The 23348-nt window shown below is 38.6% G+C and overlaps 2 protein-coding genes and 1 long non-coding RNA gene across 8 annotated transcripts; 2 read left to right on the top strand and 1 right to left on the bottom strand.

Annotated features, from left to right (window-relative positions):
• Positions 1-119: 119 nt before the first annotated feature.
• Atg1 (serine/threonine-protein kinase unc-51-like protein Atg1) lies at positions 120-23300 on the bottom strand. Of its 2 annotated transcripts, XM_020944204.2 has the most exons (12): positions 22280-23300; positions 14392-14565; positions 4173-4260; positions 3922-4047; positions 3587-3660; positions 3360-3520; positions 3161-3300; positions 2948-3103; positions 1690-2877; positions 1482-1618; positions 1234-1369; positions 120-1165 (listed from the first exon to the last, which is right to left on the bottom strand). In XM_020944204.2, the coding sequence occupies exons 1-12, from the start codon at positions 22367-22369 to the stop codon at positions 1089-1091; spliced, it is 2547 nt and encodes an 848-aa protein (XP_020799863.1). In that variant the 5' UTR covers positions 22370-23300; the 3' UTR covers positions 120-1088. The 2 variants fall into 2 exon arrangements, with proteins under 2 accessions (XP_020799863.1, XP_020799862.1); XM_020944203.2 differs by having other exon boundaries at positions 2948-3300.
• Positions 5952-12275, top strand: LOC110177467 (uncharacterized). 4 transcript variants are annotated; one of them, XM_086834438.1, is made up of 8 exons: positions 5952-6066; positions 7462-7657; positions 9960-10156; positions 10215-10468; positions 10573-10848; positions 11009-11294; positions 11376-11546; positions 11625-12275. In XM_086834438.1, exons 2-8 carry the CDS (start codon positions 7605-7607, stop codon positions 11780-11782), a joined length of 1395 nt encoding a protein of 464 aa, XP_086690564.1. In that variant the 5' UTR covers positions 5952-6066; positions 7462-7604; the 3' UTR covers positions 11783-12275. The 4 variants fall into 4 exon arrangements, with proteins under 4 accessions (XP_086690564.1, XP_086690563.1, XP_086690565.1 ...); XM_086834437.1 differs by having other exon boundaries at positions 5952-6167; XM_086834439.1 differs by having other exon boundaries at positions 5957-6187.
• Positions 17830-18727, top strand: LOC147643504 (uncharacterized). 2 transcript variants are annotated; one of them, XR_015272036.1, is made up of 3 exons: positions 17830-18016; positions 18081-18317; positions 18383-18727. It is a non-coding gene; the product is annotated as an uncharacterized LOC147643504 (long non-coding RNA). The 2 variants fall into 2 exon arrangements; XR_015272035.1 differs by lacking the exon at positions 17830-18016 and having other exon boundaries at positions 18049-18317.
• Positions 23301-23348: the final 48 nt, after the last annotated feature.

Raw genomic sequence — 23348 nt, 5'->3', positions numbered from 1 at the left:
TTACAAAGAATAAGATGCGCAACGCAAGGTATGTTAAATTATGGCCAACATAGTTTTAAAACTTGTCATGAATACTCACACTTTTTTTATATACACTCACAATCACACGCACAATTTACTTAGATTTTCCTTAGTACTTTTTTTATTAGTTCAAATCTTGAATTTCCTTTTATGCACTCTTGTCTGTGTGTTCTCTCTTTTGTATAACCATATACATACAAGTATATATATATATATATAGATTTTTTGAAAATTTTCTTTGTGGGCTTCGGTTTTGTAGAAAAACTTAAAAAGTTCTTTGTCATAAAATTAAATACAATTTGAAAGTTGTTTGCTTTAGAAAAGAGTCCTAACTAAAAACTATGAACATAGCACACATTGTAAACATGTTTGTGTAGTGCAGCCATTAATATTGTTTGATTTGTGTTTCTATTATAATAATAATAATAATAATAATGGGGGAATATATTAGATTTTTAAATAAGAAAATAGATATTACAGCTAAATGGGGGAAATTCTAGCACATGATATATGTATGGATCTGGGTTCCGCAGCGCTGCTTCCTTTAAACGTAGATCTAAACTGAGTTTGGCTTGCATATTGCCCTTTACTTTATGTTACGTTATGCTTGCATGGTTAGCTTTCGTGTTGTACATATTAAATGTAGGTATATATATATATGTTATGGTTATCTTACTAGCTATATGGACTCCTTTATCCGCCCTTATTCATGTTGCATCCCGCACTCGATATATTAAGCTTTAACAATTATGGTTTAAAATAAAATAGAAAGAAAACAAAAACTACCTACACTTTCTGCATAGCTCAAACTATTTACATTGGACAGTTTTCTTTTTTGTTGTGGGTTGACCGAGAACTCCAGAAATTATGGTTTTTCGAGGATGAGTGGGTTTAAATTATTTGTCGGTATGTCTATTATTTATGGATAGGTGTAGCTTTTGTTTTAAATCACATTTGTTTGCACTCCCAAACGAAAAAAAAAACTTTGAATAACTTAAGGAAATGTTGTTGCTGTTTGCTGTTGTTGTTGGGTTGGTGAAGATTGGAATAAAGCTTCGTTCTGCCTCCTAGGCATTCTCATCGGTTACATAGATGTAGCCATGCTGCTGCAGTATGCTCAAACGCTTCTCAACAGCATCGCGATCTAAATAAACGGAAATTAAATAGATTGATTAATTAAATTTTAGCTTGAAACAATTCACAACAACTTACACTTGTTCAGCAGCATTTTGTCCTGCGGATGAGTGCACTTTTGCACCAACGAATGCAGCAGAATGTGTGCCGTGTTGTAGCGCTCGAAGCAATTTTTGGTGTTCTTCAAAAGCTCATCCAAAGCAGCCGCCTGACACTGTGTTTATAGTTTAAAAGATCAAATGTTAAATAAGGGATATTGATAAATCATTATTATGTATTACAACAAGATTGCAGAATATTAACAATAATATGATAGATTCTCTTACCATATCCAACGCATAGTCGTAGAGAATCTTATCCGCCGTAATATTAAATGCATTCGCCTTTTGCAGCAGGCCGCTGCCATTGAGGCGCTTGGACTCGAACAGCATGCTCCGGTATTTGGCGTTCATGGTGAGCAGAGCTGCCAAGCATAGTAAGATTATGTTTTATATAAACCTAACCTTCTATATGGAAGAGTAATTCGCCACTCACCATTCTTCACATTGGACGACGGCTTCAATTGACCGTTGCGCAGCTGCTGGGAAGCCAAATTCATGCCGGACGAAAGCAGCTGTAGGCCACGAACGAGCAGCACCAGACGCTCTGCTCGCTTGCAGTGCTCCGGAGCGTGTGGCGGTATTTGCTGAGCATCCGCCGCTGCTGCTGCTGCTGCTGCCGCCGACTGACTGCCGGCCACCATGAGCGTGGAAAGCGGTGCGCAACGGGAGTCGGCCACCTCCTGGATGCAGTCGGTCAGGGCCAGCACAAAGTTCAGCTTGGACAGTGTCTCGTTGTGCTCGCGATCCATTAGCGTCTCCTCGGAGAGCTCAGGTGCCTGGAATGCATGTGGTTCCCCGCCACCGCTGCCGGCTCCAGTGTCCAGCAAGCTGTGCAGGCCACCAGTGGCGCCCAGCTCGGGAAGCGTGAAAGCTCTCGGTCCCAGCATATGATGCTGATTGTTGTTTTCCGACCCGCTGCCCGCCGAGCCAATCGATCCCAGGGATCCGGGAGCCACCAGCATGGTGGGACTGCCCAATGTGGGCAATTTGGTGAGCGCTGCGGACGGCAGAACCGGAGAGCTGTTGCCGCTTCTTCGCAGCGGAGATTGTGAGTGTCCCGGCGACACCTGCCAGGTGCTCGGAGCATGAGGTGGCGGTGTCTCCGACAGCGATCCACCCGATGCAGAGCGCATCCGCGTGGGTGGCGTTCCAATGGCAAACTGCACCGCCGGCGGTGAGATCGAATTAATGTCACTGCTCACACTGCTCTTGCGCTGATCCGGTCGCGGCTGCTTCACGCTAATGGGCTGCGATCGGGGTATCTGCTGGCCGCCCAGAGTGGCCACCGTCAGTGGGACAGATCCCTGCCTAGCCGGGGAACCATTGGCAACCTGGCGTCGAGCTGGCGCCGGCACAGGCTTCGGCTCGGAGATGGGCAGACTGCTGGGTCGTGGCGGACTGGATTGATTCTGTTGCTGCGCAGGGCGCTGGCCACCGGAAGCTGGCTGAGCTTGGGCATGGGCCAGACCCTGGCGCTGATCCTCAGGCAGGTTCTTTGGCACCAGCACAAAGTCATCGGAGTCCTCGTGGGAGCTGCATGATCCGCTGTTATTCTCACTATCGCACAGCACGCCCACATTGGTGATGGTGGCACAAATGGCTGGATTGGCCACCACGGAGACTGAAAAAAGTCAATCCAATACGGTAAGTATTTAAGATAATGTAACAAAATAAAGAATTTATGATCTTACTCGTATTCTCCTCCTCCTCTAGGGCCGCCTCCTGCTCCTCGCGCTCCCTCTGCTGCTGCTCGGCCAGCTTGACCAGCTGCAGTTCCTGCTCCAGCTGCTGCTGCAGGGGGCTCTTGGCCTTGGCAGGCGGAGTACCGCCCAGCGGTGGCATGTCAACTGCAAGAACACCAGTCTTAGAGACTCGCCGCCGCAGGTTGCTACTTGAGTGCTCACCTGGCGACGATGCGGCCGTCTTCTTGCCCAGAAGGAACCGATGCACAAAGAAGCTCTCGTACGAGATGCGATCCTTGGCGTTGCGGCGCAGCAGGCACAGCAGAAGATCCCTCAAATCCGGCGACACGCCATGGGGAATCCTTACGAAAAACCAAGATTAATTATTTCTATCAATCGCAGGAGCTTGAAATTAACTTACTTGGGCGCCAGGTTGGCATTCTGTTCGTAGTAGAACTTCAGCTCGTTGGGCGTTTGTGCATAGAAGGGCGCCTTGCCCGTGAGACACTGATAGACAATCGTGCCCAGAGACCAGAGATCCGCCTTGGAGTCGTACTGCAGCGACATGATCACCTCCGGTGCCTAATGGAATTTAGAAATGTATAATGATGAAGGTGTAACTCAACGATAGAGTCATTATAGACTTACCATGTACATGGGCGAGCCGCACAGAGTGGCTGCCATAGCGCCCTCGTTTAGAAAACGCGCAAACCCGAAATCGGCTGAAATATAGAGCATTTAAAATATTAGTATTCTGAGAGAAAGACTGGTCGAACTAGTTCCAATGTTATATATATCTAAATCTACATTAAAAAAGTAATTATCCAACGTTGTTAGAAACTGGAAAATGGAAAGTTTCAAACTTGTTTTTAGTTTTTATATTAAAGCTTAAAGTATTATGTGCTGATCATTAGATAAGCTAATTATTGCTTGCTTCGTTATTTATTTTATCTAAAGTCTAAAGTCTTGTATTTTTTACTCACCAATTTTCAGGGTTATCTTCGATGGAGCTGGCAAGGTTTTGCCATAATTGTGCGATAGCAAAATGTTTTGTGGCTTGAGATCACGATGCACAATTCCTTTGGTATAAAGTGCCTTCATAGCACCAGCTAAAATTTAAGGAATATATACAAGAAATTTTAGTTGCGTTTTTAAACTATAAATGAAGTTTTAAAAGTACCAAGATGTATATAATAAATAGAGATAATCAGTATATAGTGGAATCCACTCTTACCTAGTTGTACGAGGAAGAGTCTAACGGTATCCTCGCTCAGTGTTCCCTTGACACTCAGGTAATCCGCCAGGTCACCGCCATTGCAATACTGCAAAGAGAAAGTCGCAAAACAGAAAGAGTAAGTAAAGTTAAGTGAAAAACCCAATTAAGAGTGCTCTCCCCAGGCGCAAGTCAAGAGTTCAGTGCGCATATAAATTATCGAGATGTGGAGACCCCCAGAGACCTCATCCGTACATCCTCAAAGACAAAATCCCAGAGCAATGCGCGACCCATGCAAATGAATTAAGCTCAATCAGTGCGAAAATGCAAGAGCCTCGAGATTCGTCTCCATCTTCATCTTCCAGCTGCGGGTCGGTCTTCTGTCCGACATTCAGCCCAATTATTGAATGCGGCAGGCAGCGCAAGGTCACCGCGAATATGATTTATGGCAATTTTCTGAATCAAGAACTGGAATTAGGGAAATGTTTTCTGTTTCTGGAACACCCGCCAGCCAGCTGCTTTCGCTTTGTCGCTTATCCAACAAAGGGTTCAGTTCCGGTTTATTTCGGCAGTGGAAAAAAACAATAGATCGTGTTACACTTGGCCACTAAAATCTGTTTTGAATTTATGACTGTTGAGTATATTTTTAAAATGAGCTTACGATCAAAATATTTATTTATATATACTTATATTACTCAGTAAAACCCATAATGCAAGTTTTTCAATGATATATTTATGTATAAACATCGCATAAACATAAAAAAAAAATTATAAGAACTCTCATAAATACAATATAGTATTTAAGCCAGGCTTTAGGTATCAACAACTTTAAGTGTATCAAGAATATTAAAGGAAACTTTGAAGAACCCTCTCCAAAAGTTCTATAAAAAACATAAATATGTTTTATATGCTGCACTTCTAATTTGTACCGAAGACACTATCTTAGTTTTAAACACCACCAAAAATAATCCTTAGATCTAAAGTTAACTCCTGGTTTTTTTTTTTTGTGGCAGTGTAAAAATATTAGACTTTGATATATAAATGGTTTAAGCAACCCTCGAAAAAATGTAAATCAAGGAAACCCCACCGTACTTCTCACTCTCTTCATAGGCAGCAAAAGCTGTCCGAAAAATTCCGTTATTTTTGGTCAGAGCAAGTTGCCAAAAAGGATTTGCGATTTTGTGACCTTGAGGTTGCCAATCAAAGACATGACTATAACGTTTTTCCAACAAGCACGCAGCACTCTATATACATACATATGTATGTATGTATGTGTTTTTATGGACTTTTTGAATGTTTTGTTTTTCATGAGAAAATATATGAACCACTTACAGTTTAATGAGCAAACAAAGCAAGCAACAACAACAATATTGGGCAATTAAACGTCCAAATTGATGAAATGACAAAAGATTTCACTTCCGAGGAGAGGAGCACCAAAGAGAAGTGAAGAGAAAAGAACACTAAACATGTCGTTGACATGGTAAAGTGACAATTGCAATTTCAATAAAAATAAAAGTAAGAATGAAAACGAAATGGGAAACAATTTTCTTTGGCAATAAAGATATAAGCAATATCAGTTGGAAATAACAAAAGTTACTTAAATTCCCAGCAACAAGTGCGCATTAGTCAGCCATTTATTGAAAAAATGCACTTGGGTTAAATTATAAAAACAAAAACATTTGGGATTTTTCAAGAAGAAAGGGAAAATCGAGGTAATAAAGTGAAGAGAGCCACCCTCTCTCTTAAGCCCCGCAAATAGCTCTTTCAACATTTTGAGCTTGACGCTTCTGCGGTCTCAGCAAGTTCATTCTCTTAACGACACTCGCGCGATACGCACGGAATAACTGTGAAAGCTGTCAGCGGCAACAAAGAAGAAATCTACGAAAATAAAACAAAAATAATATAAATAAAAACGGTATTCGGGTACTCATATTTTGACGTGAAACTCTGCCAATAACTCCCGATTCTGGTTCCTTAAAAAAGGCATATATAAAACAACGCGAATCATTATTTCAAGTAAAGGCAATGGACTAAAGGTCAACATTTTCTAGGCGATAAAAAATAAAGCATGCCGCCATACATACGATTATATACATATACTACATTGTACCCAGCAATCAACAGAGAGTGACATGAAATGGAATTAAAACAAGCGTTTAACTAAGTGCTCGCAACTCGGTGAATCAAGTGCTTCTCCCCTTGAAAATCACAAAAATATCAAAATTTGTAACTCAAGTCACGAATAAGATCTGAACAAATCGGTTTACTCATTAGCCGTTTTTCTATTCCTATGAATTATTTAAAAAATGTTAATGAAATCATTATTTTCCTAACGACAATTAGTAATAATGTTTTCCTAAAATCAAAGTTCACATTTTGACATAACTATAGAGATTTTGCTGAAGTAGAATTAATTGTATAATCTTAGTTAGAGATTATAAAATGTGAATATTTTTAAATAAAGCCTTATTCATTGTTAGTAAAAATCACAACGGTTTTGTCTGTTTTATAACCAAAGTTTATGGTCCACATTATCTGTTAAATCAAAAAAAAGTTCCAGTGAATCAATTAAAATAATAATACAATTTAAATATCACCAGTTCTAAATATATGATGAAATGAAATTGTTTAAACAACATTTTATTTTAAAACATTTTCAAGAACACCAATAACCATTAATTATTGAGAATCAGAATTTGAGTGTAAGAAAAATGAAAACAATAATCAAGAAAGAGAGCAACTGGAATTACAATTGGAAACTGATAAGATTAGGAATAACGGCTAAACATCAAGCTAAACATCGGAGCGATTAAAGACGGGAGAAAGAGAGAGCCCAGATAAAGGAGGCGCCTGAGAGACTAACTCCCACTCTCTCTCACACTCTCTCTTAAGCACACCCGCAGGCAGTGGCGTAGACTTAGACTTAGGTTCTCAAAATGTTTTGGTGCTAAAAAAAAATGTTTTCTAGACATAAACTAGGTTATCTCAAACATTGCTCAATTAGGGGTCTTGAGCTCTCAAAATCGCAACCCCTCCTGTCTACGCCACTGCTGTAGGCACGCACACCTGTTCAGAGAGTTCGCTGCATTTGTTCGCAAGTTTCTCAATCGCTCATTTAAGAGTCGACTTGCGAGTGGAAAAGTTCGTGCGAGCGGAGTGAGCAATTCGCGAAAAATACATTTTTATAACATTTGGCAAAACTCAGAGCAGCCGGCAAACCCAATAAAAAATTAATAAAGCTTATAATTCCAAGTGAAAAGTGAAAAACGAAACAGCACATGCTGAACGAATTTAATGAATCTATTTTTAGATTGCGAAAAACAAAAGAAAATGCAATGAAACCCACCAAATAAACATAAATATAAGAAAACAAACTTTGCAAAAAAAATCAGTGAAATCGAGAAACAAAAACAAAAGGCGCAGTGCCAGCGAATAAAAAAATAATAAGTCATTATGCACGTGTATTACAAATTTGGATTACTGCTAATATTCTTGCTTAGCGTAAGGTAAACATCAATTTCCAATAAATATTTAAAGCTAATAAATGTGAAATTCTTATTTGAAAAGTGACGCAGGGTTGTTGGGTATTTTTATAATAAATTTGTATTTGCTAAAGAGAAGACAGAAAGTCCCCAAGAGGAAGGAATAATATAAATAAAACAAAGTACAAAGTTTCCATTGAGAAGCATTCAAAAGTGATTAATTCAACTCGAATCGGAATAACGACAGGTGAACCCGTACAACGGGACTTTGACCCGCTCACCGCTTGAGATACCAATGCCAAACGGAATGCTCACGCAATTGGGTTATAAAATAATAGCAAACTTTTTATTGATAGACCTCGGCAACAGCTCCTATAATTGCAAGAGTTTACACTCTCCACCTAATCGTATCGCGATCGCATAATCTGATAAAAATAATAACAATATGCGCTTGCTCGATAATTTATACCATTATTCCTTATCATATGAATGTGTTTGCTCATTGATACATTCGCTGGGAATTGCGAAATTCGAGGGCACGCAAATATCGAACCATTTTTAAAATAGCACCGAAATTTACAACTGTCTCGCTTTTCATTTTGTTGGCTAAGAGAATTTATGACTCAGATTTGGATTAGCCAGGCTTCCTATTTTAGCTTGGGTACACAGAAAAAAAATATCATACAATAGGGTAATATATTTTGGAATTGATTAAAACCTTTTTATTATTATAATAAGCTTTTAACTCAAAGCACTCATTTCCGAACTTATAATTCAGTCCATAAAATACATATATTCATATAATATATAAAAACTAAAATAAGAAAGTTTTCCGACTTTAAATTAATGCTTCTTTGGCTTCTAAACTTTGTAGGTTTTATATACCAACAGTTTTTAAAGTGTAGCAAAGGACTTTTGTCCTATTGATTTTTAGGCTTTTCTTCCTTTTTCACTCACTGTATATTAAATCGCTGAAAGTAGAGTGCTTTTAAGTGCCGCATCCAATTTTATTTCAAGTAGTCAAGGGAATCAACTCGCAACTTGACTAGGTCGTCATGCTTTTAGTTATAGTTTACAGCGCGATCTTTCACAATAAATAAATAAACCTGCAGTTAACTGAAGCCTGAAGGCTTCAGTTGGGCAATGTTCGATTTTAATATCTTTATTAGACGGTAGAAATACAGCTATACTATCCATTTCTTATCGCTACTACATTTCCAGATACAAGCTTCGGTTCCATATAATATCGTTTATTCCGTCTAATTTAGCACTTTTATGGCCTGACAAGTATCTTCAACAGTCATTGAAACTTCACTCAACTGTCACGCAATTGAAGAGACTTCTAAATGGCATTTTTAAGACGCACTTGAACTACTGTTCCGCCCATATATCCCCTTACCACCCCCCTTACCTAGGTCCGAAGTCGCCAAAAGCAGGAGGATAACGAACGATTTAGAATCAGGCGACGCTAAATCACAGAAAGCTAAAAAAAAAAAAAAAAAAAAAAAAAAAAAACAAATGGCTAAAAGTGAGAGTAACGAAAACGTAAACTAAAAACCGGTCAAGTTGTCTCTTTTGCCATGACGTAAACGGGTTTTGTCTCTGTCTCGCTTTTACAGCAGTGATTATACAGTGCATTTCAGTAGTATAAGTCGACGTTCAAGAGCGAATTTATAATTTACAGACAATTTACATTGTGGAAAATTTTGAGCTTTAAGTATATTTGTTTTAAAATAAATATAAATCTTTAAATTCTTTTCCACAATAATATAATAATTTACCATTTTTCAAAATAATAGAAAATAATATTTAAGAGGTACTCGTACCTTAAAAACTCTTTCTTCATCTCAATGAATGACCTGTAAATTGGTACACCGCTGTATGTAGAAATATGTATGTTTTTCAACATAGGTATATACATATATTCATTCATGCTCTCTGACGGACCAAACATAAACAAAAGCGTATAATGATAGTGGGGAAACCGGAGACGCCGACACTGGCAAAATTATCACGAATATGTGTGCTTGAGCGAGAGACGATGGCGTGGCTATAATAAAATAGGTCAAGAGCGTTTTCAGGACAAATTAGCGAGGTGTGTTTGCCTTCAAGACACGAATGATGTAAGCGCGTTCTGCCTAGAACTGCCAATCTAAAGCCAAATATTGACAGTATTTTTGGGGTTTTTGGTAAAACAACATTACAAACTTGACAATTAATTGTTGTAAAAGTAATGAGTTAAAGTTTGTTAGGGGTAATACCTTTTAAAGTAATTTAATTTTGCATTATATACAAAGAGATCTTAATGTCGTTTATTTTTTTTCAGCATTAGCCACACAAATGCAGCTCCAGCGGGCAGCGAGGAGGCCAAGTTAATGCCCAACACCGATGACGATTATAACTATAGTGATGATGACTACAGTGATGAAACGACAGACAAGGAAGTGCCAGAGACGGCAGAAAATAGACTGATGCCAGAATTATCCTCCTCATCGACCACAACTACATTTCGACCAATATTTAGTAAGTCAAAGAGTCCTCTTATGATATCTACCCCTACTTAAAATTGATCCTTTTATAGATATACCACGACGCAGCAACCATGTCCTGGAGCCCAGTTGTCCGCGCAACTGCCTTTGCCTGGAGGACTTCAAGTACGTTCAGTGTACGAATGCCCATTTAACCCATGTCCCCCTGGATTTGCCCAAAACGGCGGCTATTATTGATTTGAGCCACAATGTGATTGCCGAACTGAGACCCGAGGATTTTGCCAATCTTTCAAGAGCGGTGGAAATCACTCTTAACCACAATTTGATCAGTCACATAGACAAGGAGGTGAGTTGTAGAGTTAACTTTTGTTAATATCTGTAAGAGTTCTGTTAAAGAAGTATTTAATTTCATTCAATTAGAAACAAATACTAAAAGGTTGAATTCTTCAGGTTTTCCAAGGCTCGGAACGTTTACAGCGACTGAGATTAGCCAACAATCGCCTAACCAAAATTGATCCTGATACATTTTCGGCCGCCAAGGAGCTGATACAGCTGGATTTGAGCAATAACACGATTATCCAACGACTGGACGGCTCGTTCTTGAACCAACCGGATTTAGTAGAATTTAGTTGTGCCAACTGCAGCTGGACGGAATTACCGGAGCGGACGTTCGAGAATATGAGTTCCTTGCAAGTACTTCGCCTGAACAACAACGATTTCAAACAGGTAAGGAATCGAGCGCCAAAGCTATCGCACTATCGTTGGAGACTGCTTCTCCTACTTGCTATCGTTCTATCGATAGTTGGCGCAGCTGTGTGTGCTCCCCTACGGAATATAGTCGTCCCGCTCTGTCTCACAGTCTGTTTTTCTCTTTCTCACTTGACAGCAAATCAATACGAGAGCTTTCACGCCGCTAAAAAATTTAATTAAACTGAAGCTGCCGGAGCTGGACCAGCCCAACATCGAGGAGCTGTGCAACTTGCTCAAGTCCATTGATAACATCAGCTTCCGCCACTTTGATGTCAGCTGCTACGAGCTTGTGCTGGGCACCTCCTTCAACGAGAGTCTGATTACGGTCACGGATCCGCCGTTCAACCGGATTACGGGTCTGCCCACACTAGCCACCAGCACAGCGGAGCCAGCCACCGGAACTCCAGCACCGCCACGAACTGGTAAGTGCGCTGTTCAAACAATGGTGGGATTGGGTTTAAGACAATCATCATATTAATACTATCTATATGGCGTGTAAACAGCAAATCGCAATCGGGGCAAAATGGCCAACAACGGCACAGATGTGGTCAAGGCCGGAATCTTGAGTTCGGTGACCGAGAGCAACAGCGGGGTCAGCGTGGAGACATCCACCGAGAAGGAGAAGCCCTACCAAGTGCCCATTTCTCAGGAGGCCATCAACACATTGCTTATCTGTGAGTAAACTAGGTTTAAATGGAACTTTAAGAGTGAAAATGACCAAGTTCTCACTAACATTCTCCTTCTGCTTTCAGGCATCATGGCTTTGGCCGTGATTGGTATTGTTATTGGCCTCATTTGCCGCAAGGATATTGGCGGCATCAAAACCAAATGCTGCCGCACTAGCAAACCAAAGGAGCCAAAGGATCAGGTCCATCCCACTGAGGAGATACCATTAAATAAGCTAGCCTAAGAGAACTTTCCAAAAAACGAAGACGAAAAACAAGAATCCTATCCTCCAGTTTTGAGAACAAACCAATTCCATGTTGACGGCATTTTTGCTAGATTATAATTAGATCTAATTGGATAATTAGTTAACTACTTCACTGACATCATATCTAATTGTAGTTTCTTCTCCATCGCACAAGCAACAGCCACCACCAGGAAGTGAATTCCCAATCCTTTTGTTAGGTTATCCTTTCTAGTTGTTAGTCCGGACTAGGTTAAGCCGCCTGCCTAGTCGCTTAGCGTTCTTTTCTTTAGGGAAGTTCGGGAAATGGGATCCCAGACCCACACACACACCGCGCACACACTCCTGGCTCTGTCCTAGATTTAGTTATTTCCATCGCAACACTTAAATTAATGTAACACCTAGATACTTTAGTTATTAGAGCTGTCTTTAGCTATATAAATGTATAGACTTTTGCCAAAATACAATAAAAATAATTATTGTAAATAGTAAGCAATGGAAAATGTGTTTTAGAGAGATAAAATTGTTTTAGATATGATTATTTACCTAAGATAAAGGGAAAAGGGGACATCTGTGTTTATGTATGCCGCGTTATCTTTGTTTACTGAAATCGGAAACTTCTCTGGTCCAGCGGACAACTCCCGGAAACCCGACACCTGATAACCTTGATTGCTATCCCACACTTGCAGATCCTATCATATATTTATCCCCAGACAACGGACAACAAATTAAGCAACGTGTAAACAACGTAAAATATTGGCAAAATAAATAAACAAGCAGTAGCCAACAGAATTGTGGGAAAAGCGGAATGGGATAGCACGTGGCCAAGGCAGAGAACCAATAAAAATCATCAACACGGGCACACACAAAACGAACCGATTAATTTCGGGGAAACGGAGGAGTCTCTCTGGGGGCCAACAAATTAGAATACCAGCAGAGCAGGGGCAGAGCAAACATGGCGAATGGGGCCAAAGTCAGGCGATCGAACACGGCTGAATGGCAGATGAAACACTCCCTATCGCTACACCCCTATCTCCCAGCTCCACCTATGAATGTATGATTGTTATGCCGATGACATGCAATCGCGTGGCCACAACAATGTGGCTGTTGGAAGCCAAACTAAAAACAAAACAAAACAGCAACAGATTGGGATTTCGATTAGGTGTGTTTTGAAAGCACCCTTACCTTGGGCTAGAAACAATTTTCGAAAATACTCTATCTTTTGATTGAAACACATTAGAACACTTCTCATTTCCATTTCTTATTTAAGTGAAGTACCACATATTTTATAATCGAAATAAGCAGTATTTGGTACTTCTTTCTCAGGCAGTCAATTAAAAAAAATCTATTTTCTCCTCAACTGTAATTTATCTAAACAAGAAAATATGGGAAAATTATGTTAAACATCGAATTATGCTCTTTTTAATAAGGGCTTTTGAAATGAGTTATTATTTTGTGGATCTAACACAGACTTAAGAGCCATTTATAAAAGATGACAGAATCCAAATATCTTAAACAAGCTGCAATATTAATTCTAAAAAGTTGGTTTAAAAATAACTACATAAAAATATATCTTTATCAAAGTCTGTTGCATAATTTGCTTGATAAATGATAAAAAAATCTACAAAATACAACTATGTAAGGGCATCTATTTGAATAATTCTTCATTACTCTCACCCCTTTCAAAATCCTAGGGTATTTTGAAAGAAAACAACCCTATCCAATCTTATCAGTGAAAATGCTCGCAAAAAATAACAACAAAAAGCAAAACGGGGAAGCTAATTCTCGTGGCACGGGCATTTGACCTAATTTCAAGATAATAGATTGTGTATAAAGACCGCCACACTGCCCGCTAAAAGTACGCAAACACCTGTAACCCAAATTAAGTTGAACAAACTTGAGGTTAAATATACATTTGGTATCCAATGTGCGATTGTATAGGTGTAAATCAACAAAATGCGTTTTAACAAAAACAGAAACGATGAATAAACCAACAATAAAAATAAAAGAAAAACAAAGAGATCAAATAAATGGTAGCATAACGTTGATTGGGATTTATATCACCTAATACATATATAAATTCAGGTGATTAAAAATAGTAGTTAAAAGTTGGTACTATAACTTGCATAAATTGTTTATGGCTCGTCAATAAATGTATTTAAATTAACCACGTAAATATTCTTCGATATCAATGGCACAACTCTTTTTCTAACAAAGACTATAAGCTTATTTAAGGTATTTGCGAAAATCCTTTAAGATATAGACTTCAAAGATACAGGTTTCAAGGAAAACGCATTCATAAGTAGCAAGCATTCGATGCCAATCGATGGCTTTGGCCATTCTATTCCCACTTTATTTTTGTTTACGAATTCATTTCGCAACTTCCGCAATTAATGGCGTAGCATTTTTGGTCAAGAAGAGGAGGTCTGAAGAGAGGGCACGGGGGTATCCATTGAGTGGGAATGACGTGAACCTGGCCGACGTGCATTTTACTGTGCAATTTCTAGACCCTGAGTCACACACTCACACACGTTTTAGCCAAGAAAGCATTTAATATTTATGAAACTCTCGACGCTCTTTTGCGGTTAACTTAATGCTCATGTCTCACTTACCTCCATGACCAGGCTGACGCAATCCTGCGACTCCTTGCAGTCCAGCAGAGCCACCACATTCTCATGGTGCAGCTCGGTCAGCTCCTTCAGGATCTTGATCTCCTTGCCGAGCAGATTCTGCGTCTTCAGCTGTCCCTTCTTTGTGATGCACTTGATGGCCACCGGCATGTGTTTCTATAAAGTATCACAAACAGAATGAAAGAAATGAGAAACATTTCATTAATACTTAATCAAGGGTTAGTCACTCCAAAGTCATTGAACGGACAACCGAATCATAAACCAAAGTCAATGAAATGAATCAATTCACTCGCTTTGGAATTCGATTGACACAAAATTAGCAAAAAACAAAACGCAATGAATGGGTGGGTTAAGGTTTTGACTTTTTTTGGATTGTTTTGAATCGGAAGCACAAAGGAAATTGTTTGTTTGGGAATGATGTGCATATTTTATGGCCAAAATAATAAAGTTCTTTATCGGTCATTTACTTAAGAAGGTAATTGAGAGATTACTTGTGGATACACTTTATTTATTGTTTTGCATTTTGATTTTATTCATTTAATTGATAGAACAGAACATAGAACACAGAACAATTTAGATGTAATTAGTTTATTAACTGTTCTATTTTTACTCTTGGTTCAGAAATGTATATATTTTTTTGCTAAATTGTTCTGTCTTAGGTCCCTGACCTGTCTACTGTGAAGTGTCTATAGAGAGACGCGTTCAAACTCCTGCTGCTCCCATCTAAATCCCATAATCTGCGCATCCAGCTGCCATAAATTTGCCTTTAAAATGTTTACATTCTCCTTGAGCGTAATGCCTTTGGCCTGCTTCAATTAGCACGCACCGAAACGGGGAAATGCCGGAAAATGCAAATTGTGATCCCAGAAGCAAACGAAGGGAGGGTCTCGCTCGGTTAGGCGTTATTATTAGATACGCAAAAACGCATTCAACCAACCAGCAGGCAGACCGAAAGGGGCCCGGGGGAAAGCCCATAATTGCGGTGAATAAGATTGTTTACTCCGAGCGCTTGTCGAGTGACGACGAACTTGGCCGGGACTTGCAGGCCGGGCCAACAGCAGCTAACGGGTTGAGTTAACCGGCTGAATCGCTTCACTGATAAGGCCGACGGACGTCGTCGTTTAGTGCACCTTGAGGCCCTGCTCCTTCACCCCGTCGATTTCTCCTGGATGTGGTCACCTTATTTGCTTTTTAACTTAGCAGGTGACAATGACTCTTTGTCTGTGTTTGCCCGCTCCGCCGTCTGGCAAAAGCTCATAACAAAAGATGAAAGTGTAAATTTAAACAAGTTTGTCTACTTACTTACTACAAGGAAGCAAAAATGTAAATAGTAATAGTTATACATAAAGTATTGAATTGGGTTTTATCCTATGAAGATCAGGGATATAGGAAAGATCTAAAGAAATCTTTACCTGTTTACTAATTAAGGTACGAACTATTTTAAAACCTTGCCAAATAAGATTTTATAGGGTAGCTAAGTTACCTTTATTGTATAGCTTTCAAACATGCATCTATTGGATGCCTTTGTAGGCAGGCACTCTTTAGGTTTCCCTGCGGAATATCGTATCACCTCCCTATGTTCACGTGTTGATTGAATGGAAATGACAATCGATATGTTCTCTTTAACCCTCATAATCTCTCGCCAGTGCATCCACAGATGTGTGTTATTTATACAATTTACATTTATTCTTTAATATTCTTTTTCTGTAAGCTGCAATTAAACAAGCTATTCTTGCAGCTACTGACCGATAACAGGGCCCATGCACTTTTGTTTGTTTGTTTGAGGCACAATCTTGAACAGAGTTCAAATGCATCTGTTGTCAAGCCTGAAACCGGTGTTTGATGGATGCTGAACCTGAGACCTCCCGCGAGATTACAAATAACAATTTTGGTGGTAAATCATTACATATTAATAAGAGAGAAGAAAAAAGCTCATTTTTATTACCATATTGAAAACAAAGCAAATGACCATGAAATACATATATAAAAAAAGAGCTTGAATCGCTTTTGTCTCAACTCTCATTATATTTAGCCTTTTACGTCACTCCATTATATTCCATTTACCTTCTATGTTCGCCGTCTAAGATAATAAAAACGCCAGAGATTAGATTACCCATAAAAATAAAAACAATTGCGGACACCGGGCAGCGGAAGCCGAGTCAGTTCTTGACCCAATCACCTCAATCATCCAAGCCGAGAGCTAGCGAAAACTGTGTCAAAAGCGAACGGGAAAGTTGCCCGCACCTGGCTTGGCACCTTGTGGAAAATGGGGAAAACTGGGAGAGAGCGACCTCCGATCCCGGAGATCTCCAAGCGAGGTTAGTTGGATATTTTTCCATCAATCAACAGCACGAAATACGTATACACCCAAAAAAAAAAACAGGGAAAAGGTTCAACGAACTGGGTAGGGGGCTCGATAAGGCAAGGCAATTTTTTGTTATTTTTTGTGCGGTCTTAGGTGCAACGGCCCCTCCAACTAACAACAAGAAAGGAAAACATTTCTTTTGGCCAAAAATAGCTAGCCAAAAAGATAATAATTGCGCAGAAAATGCGAGAAAGAGTGAAGCCAACCAGAGACAAAAGCGAGCAGGGAAAAAACCAAGTGCAGCGCCTCATCCACAGGCTAGGCCAAGCCAAAGCCAAAGTATCGTCGTCGTATCTGATGGATACAAACAACTAACTTCAACTGGTTTGGCGGGTGAAAATGTAGCTCTGCTCACCGTCAACCGTTTTAGCAAACAAATCGCGGAAATTCTCATTTTTTTGCGACGCAAAAGTTTTATTCCAATACCTCTACATAATTCACGCCCGATCGGATCACACGTCGTCCGGCTAATTTATATAGAATACCACCGATCTGGAGCTGAGAACATGCCAAACTAGTTTGTGTGAGTAATACCTTGGATAATTGGTATATTATGCTGGAAGATGTCTGGCAGCAGCATTTACTGAATAATTTATTAGTTAATTTCGGTTCTGTTTTAGTCTGCACGTGTTTAACTTGTTCCCATCAACACGAATTAGAAAGGTGATTTCGAGTTAACGATTAAGCATTCAACTTCCGTTTACTTCAATACAAATTATATTAAATCAAAGGTTTCACTGCCTTTTTAAACACCTTAAACCTTGCTTTCTTGCCTTCGTTAGACATTTTTGTAACTCTTTAAATATATAATTTCCAAGTCTTTGTTGCCTTAAAAAGTGATCTTCAAACCATTGTGATTGATTATATTTGGCACTGAAATTACAGCCTTTTAACAAATACTAATTCCATTTCTAAGAAACATGTGCCAATAGTTTTAATAGGGGCCTGCCCAGATGCTTCATTTTAAAACTGATTATAAAGCAATTTAAATCACTAATCACACAACACACCCAACGATTATAGCGATCCCCAACTATCTCAATTTCAATCTTTAGCAAGACGCATTTTCAAATCCAAATGCAGCAAATGAAGTAACAGTGACAAAATCAAATGCAAAATGCAATTGCATTTTTTTGCTATGGACAAAAAAAGTGTATGAATATGCAAAGCAAATGCCTCCAAATGAGAACCGAGAACCCATTGCACAATCCAGCTCTGTGGCTGAAGTGGGGGCGCTGGCAGGTCTGGAAATACAATAAACATTACACGCGCTTAGAACGTAATTTTTTGCATGATTCCGACGTAGTGCAGCTTATGCAATTGGCGGGCGATAAAACAGAGTGTTCGTTCTGTGAAATATGGGAACACGTGTCGTCTGGTTTCGCACATGCCGTCGTATCCGCCAGATAAAGATTGATGGCTTCATTCATGATTGTGGAAAGTGGAAACTAACCAGACAGTCCGTACTTGGCACTGCAGCTGGCATTTATTTTCGGATTCGGATCCTCTGCAGAGGATTTCCTTTTCTTGGAGTATCTTACGGGTGTGTATCTCTAGAAAATGCACATGTTACACACATATACACACTAGTTCTTTGACTATTTTTAGCGAATGTTCTGCTGCCGTTGCAGAGCACGTGCAGACAAAAGATACATTTCTGGAGATACAAATGCCAAGCACTCCGCATTGCCTTGTCCTTCGAGCTGCTTAAGTAACCCCAAGTGATTACGGCAATGTTAAGTCATGGAAAGAAATCGAAAACCGGCGTAGCTCCCACAAACCAGTTAAGCGTAATGGCCATAAAAGGAAAGACGCGGGAAGTTTAAGTCTACGTAACACGCATTCCGATTTTAATAGAAATGGCTTCAATGGTTTGAAGCTAAATAAAATTGATATAGGTATTGTCAAGTTATTACTTAGATAATAATAACAGTCCTTTGTTTAAAAAACAAATTTTCTTAACTCGAAACAACGGTTTGAGACTTGACTAAGCATCTGGGATGAGCGAGAGCGAGATGGATATTGAAGGTTTTGAATATTTTGCAAAATTTTCAGAGTTTTTATTGAAATTTAAATAAAATTCAATAGCTTAGGCTTTCTCTACTCCCTAAAATTAGTCTTTAAATTGTTAAAAACTCAATTAATCTAATGACAAAATTCGATAAATTAAAGTAACTTCAACGAGATACCAGTGATCACTTTGGGATTTTCATTACAAGATTAACGATCAAAAATTGAACAAGCCATGTCGAGGGTTTTACAAAAAAAAATAAATAAATAAAAGAAACACCAAACGGAAAAAACCCAAAAATTAAATCGACTCTCGATACAGATCGCTAGTGTATAAAAGGAGGGAAAGAGAGGCCGTTAATGACAAATCTACACGGTGACAGAGATGGAAAGGTTGAGGGTGACAGAGAGGGTCTTACGTCGTGTCTAGATGGAAAAGAGACAAGTGAGTGCTGCTGATGGTGGTGTTGGTGTACGTGTGAACCGATTGTGCCATTGTTATTGTTATTTTTGTCGTCACACTGCATTTGTAATTAATAATGTGATTTTATTTACACAGACGCTTGACGAACTTGACGAAAAAAAAAAAATGGAAAACAAGAAAACAAAAATTGATAAGAGGGATTTTTTCTTTGCCTTGTTGCACTAATGAAAACACGATCGTTGAACGAGAAAAACAGAACGCACTGAATGTTTTGCAAAAGATATTATGAGAAAGATAATTTTGTTTTAGCTTGATCATATGGAAATTCAAGTAGGTATATATTGTGTATAAGGAGATAAACACCCATATGTTATATATGTATGTAGGTGCGTGTTTTTAATGGATATACACACAGATACAAAAAACAGCTGATGCAATAACTGGCAGCTGTTGCCGCTCCGAAGAGCTTTTCACTCTTTGCGTGTTTTCTGTTTTGATTTGTTTTTGCTTATACATAAGTATATTGAATGAAACAAACACAAAAAACAAGCTCATTCATATTAATGATCTAACCATTTAGGATGCCCAACTATTATTTTATTGATGCAAGTTGAATTGTTTATGGGCTGATAACAGTTGCTTGACCTGAACGCAAGTTAACTTGACTAACTTAACTGGTTTAGCCAAATGACAATTAAAACCATATTATAATGTTAAAATGAAGGATTTATCATCGTATTAAGAAAATATTTGTATAAACTTTTAATGATTATTTCGCTAGTAGAGAGGAAAACAATAAAGAAGGCAGTTAAGTTTTAAGTAGCTGGCTGAATCATTCTGTTGTCATATTACTAACTTATACATGAATATAAAATAATAGAATCGAATTTTATTATTATATATAATATGAAATATTCGTTTTTATTCAACGATAAGAATTTCTCACTCCCCTTTAACGCGCCTAACAATTGTTTAGAATTAATTATTTCTGCTATGACCCTGAAATAGTTCAAAAGCACTTCTATGGCACACACTTATGCCACACACACATGGGTACATATTTCTCATACGCCATGGTGTCCGTATATAAATAATACGTATATATGCTTCTGCTGGGGACTCTCGCGAAAAGAAATCGCTCCAAAGCACGTGCGTGTGCCAGCAGCTGAAACCGAAATTCGCTTAGAAAAATAGAGGGGAGTGCGCACAAGGCAATAGAAAATAAACAATAGAAAGACGCAAATTTGAAGGAAAACAAAACATACATATAGCCACGCCTGAGCAGCAACAAAGGGCTGTGATTTCATTGGACTCTCCCGCTCAGCAGTGGTTACATTCAGTTTTCGTACAGTGGAATGCGTATTATTTAATTTTGTTAATAATAATACAATAAAAATTAACAGTACAATTGTGAAGTATTCAATAACCAACAAAAAATTCTATCTTTTACTATTATAAAATTTCGTTTTGTTTAATAAAAAAAAAAAAATATATAATTAAGTTACTTTAAACAGTAAGTAACAATGATCAGTAAGTATCTATGACCAGTAAGTATGAATGATCAGGTACTAACTTTGAACACTAATAAACAATCACTTGCAACTTTTGTAACAACACATTTCTGAGACTTGGCCGGCAGCAGTCACATCGTTCCGGGGATGTTAGAACCAGTTGGGAATCATATGCACAGATGTGCAAGATTTGTTTTGGAACAAATTTAAGCTATTTTAAAGAAACTATGGAGCTATTCTTCTATATAATTTTACTAGTATATAAGTCGGTGCATGGCCAATCGGTAGACTATATATATACATATATATAGCTGACATAGGAACAATCGGACCATTTATAGAACTATGATCAGTAATTAACTATGATTAACTATGATTATTATGATCAGTAAATAACTATGATCAGTAAGTATCAACAAAAATTAAGTAATTATAATCAGTAATTAACTATGAGCAGTAAGTAACTCTAAACAGTAAGTATCTATGACCAGTGAGTAACTAGAAAGTATGTATGATCAGGTACTAACTTTGTACACTAATAAACAATGACTTGCAACTTTTGTAACTAAACACGTATCCGAGACTTGGCTGGTAGAAGTCACTTCGTTCCGGGGATGTTAGAACCAGTTAAGAATCATATGTTCACATGCGCGAGATTTGTTTTGGAACAAATTTAAACTATTTCAATGAAACTATGGACCTATTCTTCTATATAATTTTACTAGTGTATAAGTCGGAGCATGGCGAATCGGTGGACTATATATATACATATATATATAGCTGCCATAGGAACGATCGGAAAATTAAGAAAAAAAATGAATAACTTTTTTTAGTTTTTAACAGGATTTCATTAAATTTAATATATAAACATTATATATTAATCTAAATCGGACTATTATATTATATAGCTGCCATACAAACGATAGTTAAAAATATAGGAAAATGAGAAACGATGAATATAAAATGTATAGGAGAATGAAAGTAGGTATGAATTTATTGTTTTTTAACATAAATATACATATATAATTTATATTGTATTTATTCCAAGTGATCGAATTTCAATCTGCAAGAGTATAAAAACTTCGGCGAGCCGAAGTTAGCTTCCTTTCTTTTATTAATTTGCGCTTAGTTATTGGAAACGTGTTTGGAAGCTAGAACCGAATTCGCCTTAACTATATGTACATATGTGTAATTTGCATAAATTCTAAACATTAAAAAAAAAAAATTTCAAAATTATACTTTTTTGCACTGTGATCAGCTGATTTTATATTTCCCGTCTTTTGCCGGATCCTCTTTTTGGACTTTATTTTTTACCTTTGCCACTGCGACGCCGTATTTGTGTTTACCTTTGACAATGGTGCATTGTTAATAAACTTTAACGCTTTCTGTTGTTGTTGATTTTGTTGTTTTACAAATGCGACCAAGCCCCACATTAAAATGAAAACAATAACAAAGTGCCCGAATCACTCGTAAAAAACAGGTTACTAATATGACGGAATTGTAAGCAACGGAAGGGTTGGTATCGGTGTTGTTGTTTTGGTAGTATTTTTAATATCTTACCTTGCGATGACGTCCCTTGTAGACGACGGCAAAGGCGCCGTGGCCAAGCATATCCTTGGAGCTGTATTCATATTCCCCGACAATATTCATTATGCGAGGATGCGACGCCTGGATGTGCTCCCTCCGTATCCGTCTTCGCCTTCGCCTTCGCCTCCGCTTCCCACTCTCCCACTTTTACACCCCCTCGCTCACACACGGACGCGGACACACACACACACACGCACTCTTGGCTCTTCCTCTGCTTTACTTTGCTTTTGCTTTTGGCTTTGCCTTCCAATTGCAATTGTGGAAAATCAATTTTTTTCTTTTCAACGAGTTGTGGACACTTCGCGATCTGCTTTTCACGTAACGCGCGTCTGCTTGGTCCGTTTGGTCACCTGGTGGCTGGTGCCCAGAACGACAATTATCGGCCACTCACTCGAATTTCACTTGTAATTGAATTAATCTCTGTCTTTTTTCCGCTCTCGGCCGTGTGTGGTTGTGTCGGTTTTCAGTGGTGGTGGTATTGGTTTTAATTTGCGCCCCCACACCGCACGACACAGGATTGATTGCACGCCCACTCACACACACACGCACGGACGCCCTCGATCCTTTCGTTTCTTTTCTGGTTTTGTCAATTTTGGATTTTGGTCCTAGCGAAAAACTTTGCAAAATGCAATTTTCCAACTACTTCGCCAGAAACACTAGTGCAAAAGGTGAGACGAAAACACGAACTAAGTAGAGGTGGGCAAACATCGATGGAAGCATCGATGCATCGATGTTTTCTAATTTTCTAAGTCATCGATGTTTTTTTCGATCATCGATGTTTCTGTGCCGTCACTATCGAGGGAGTTTTGAATGCTCTTAATAGTTGTGAAATTTTAATATTAGCTATAAAATCAAGCTAGAGTAGTGAAATGATCATTTTATTTATTTGTTTTTTTCAAATTGATTGTTAAAAAACATCGAAAACATTAATCCATACATCGATATTTTTGCTGCTCTAGAACTAAGAGAATCGATGGCGGTGGGTAAGGCCAGTGTTACCAGTCTGGTAGTGGACTAATATACCAAAATAGCAAAAATACCG

Source organism: Drosophila serrata, unplaced genomic scaffold (assembly GCF_035046125.1).
Source record: "Drosophila serrata isolate PLE 108 unplaced genomic scaffold, ASM3504612v1 contig_272, whole genome shotgun sequence".
NCBI lineage: Eukaryota > Metazoa > Arthropoda > Insecta > Diptera > Drosophilidae > Drosophila > Drosophila serrata.
This window is presented reverse-complemented; position numbering and strand designations above follow the sequence as displayed.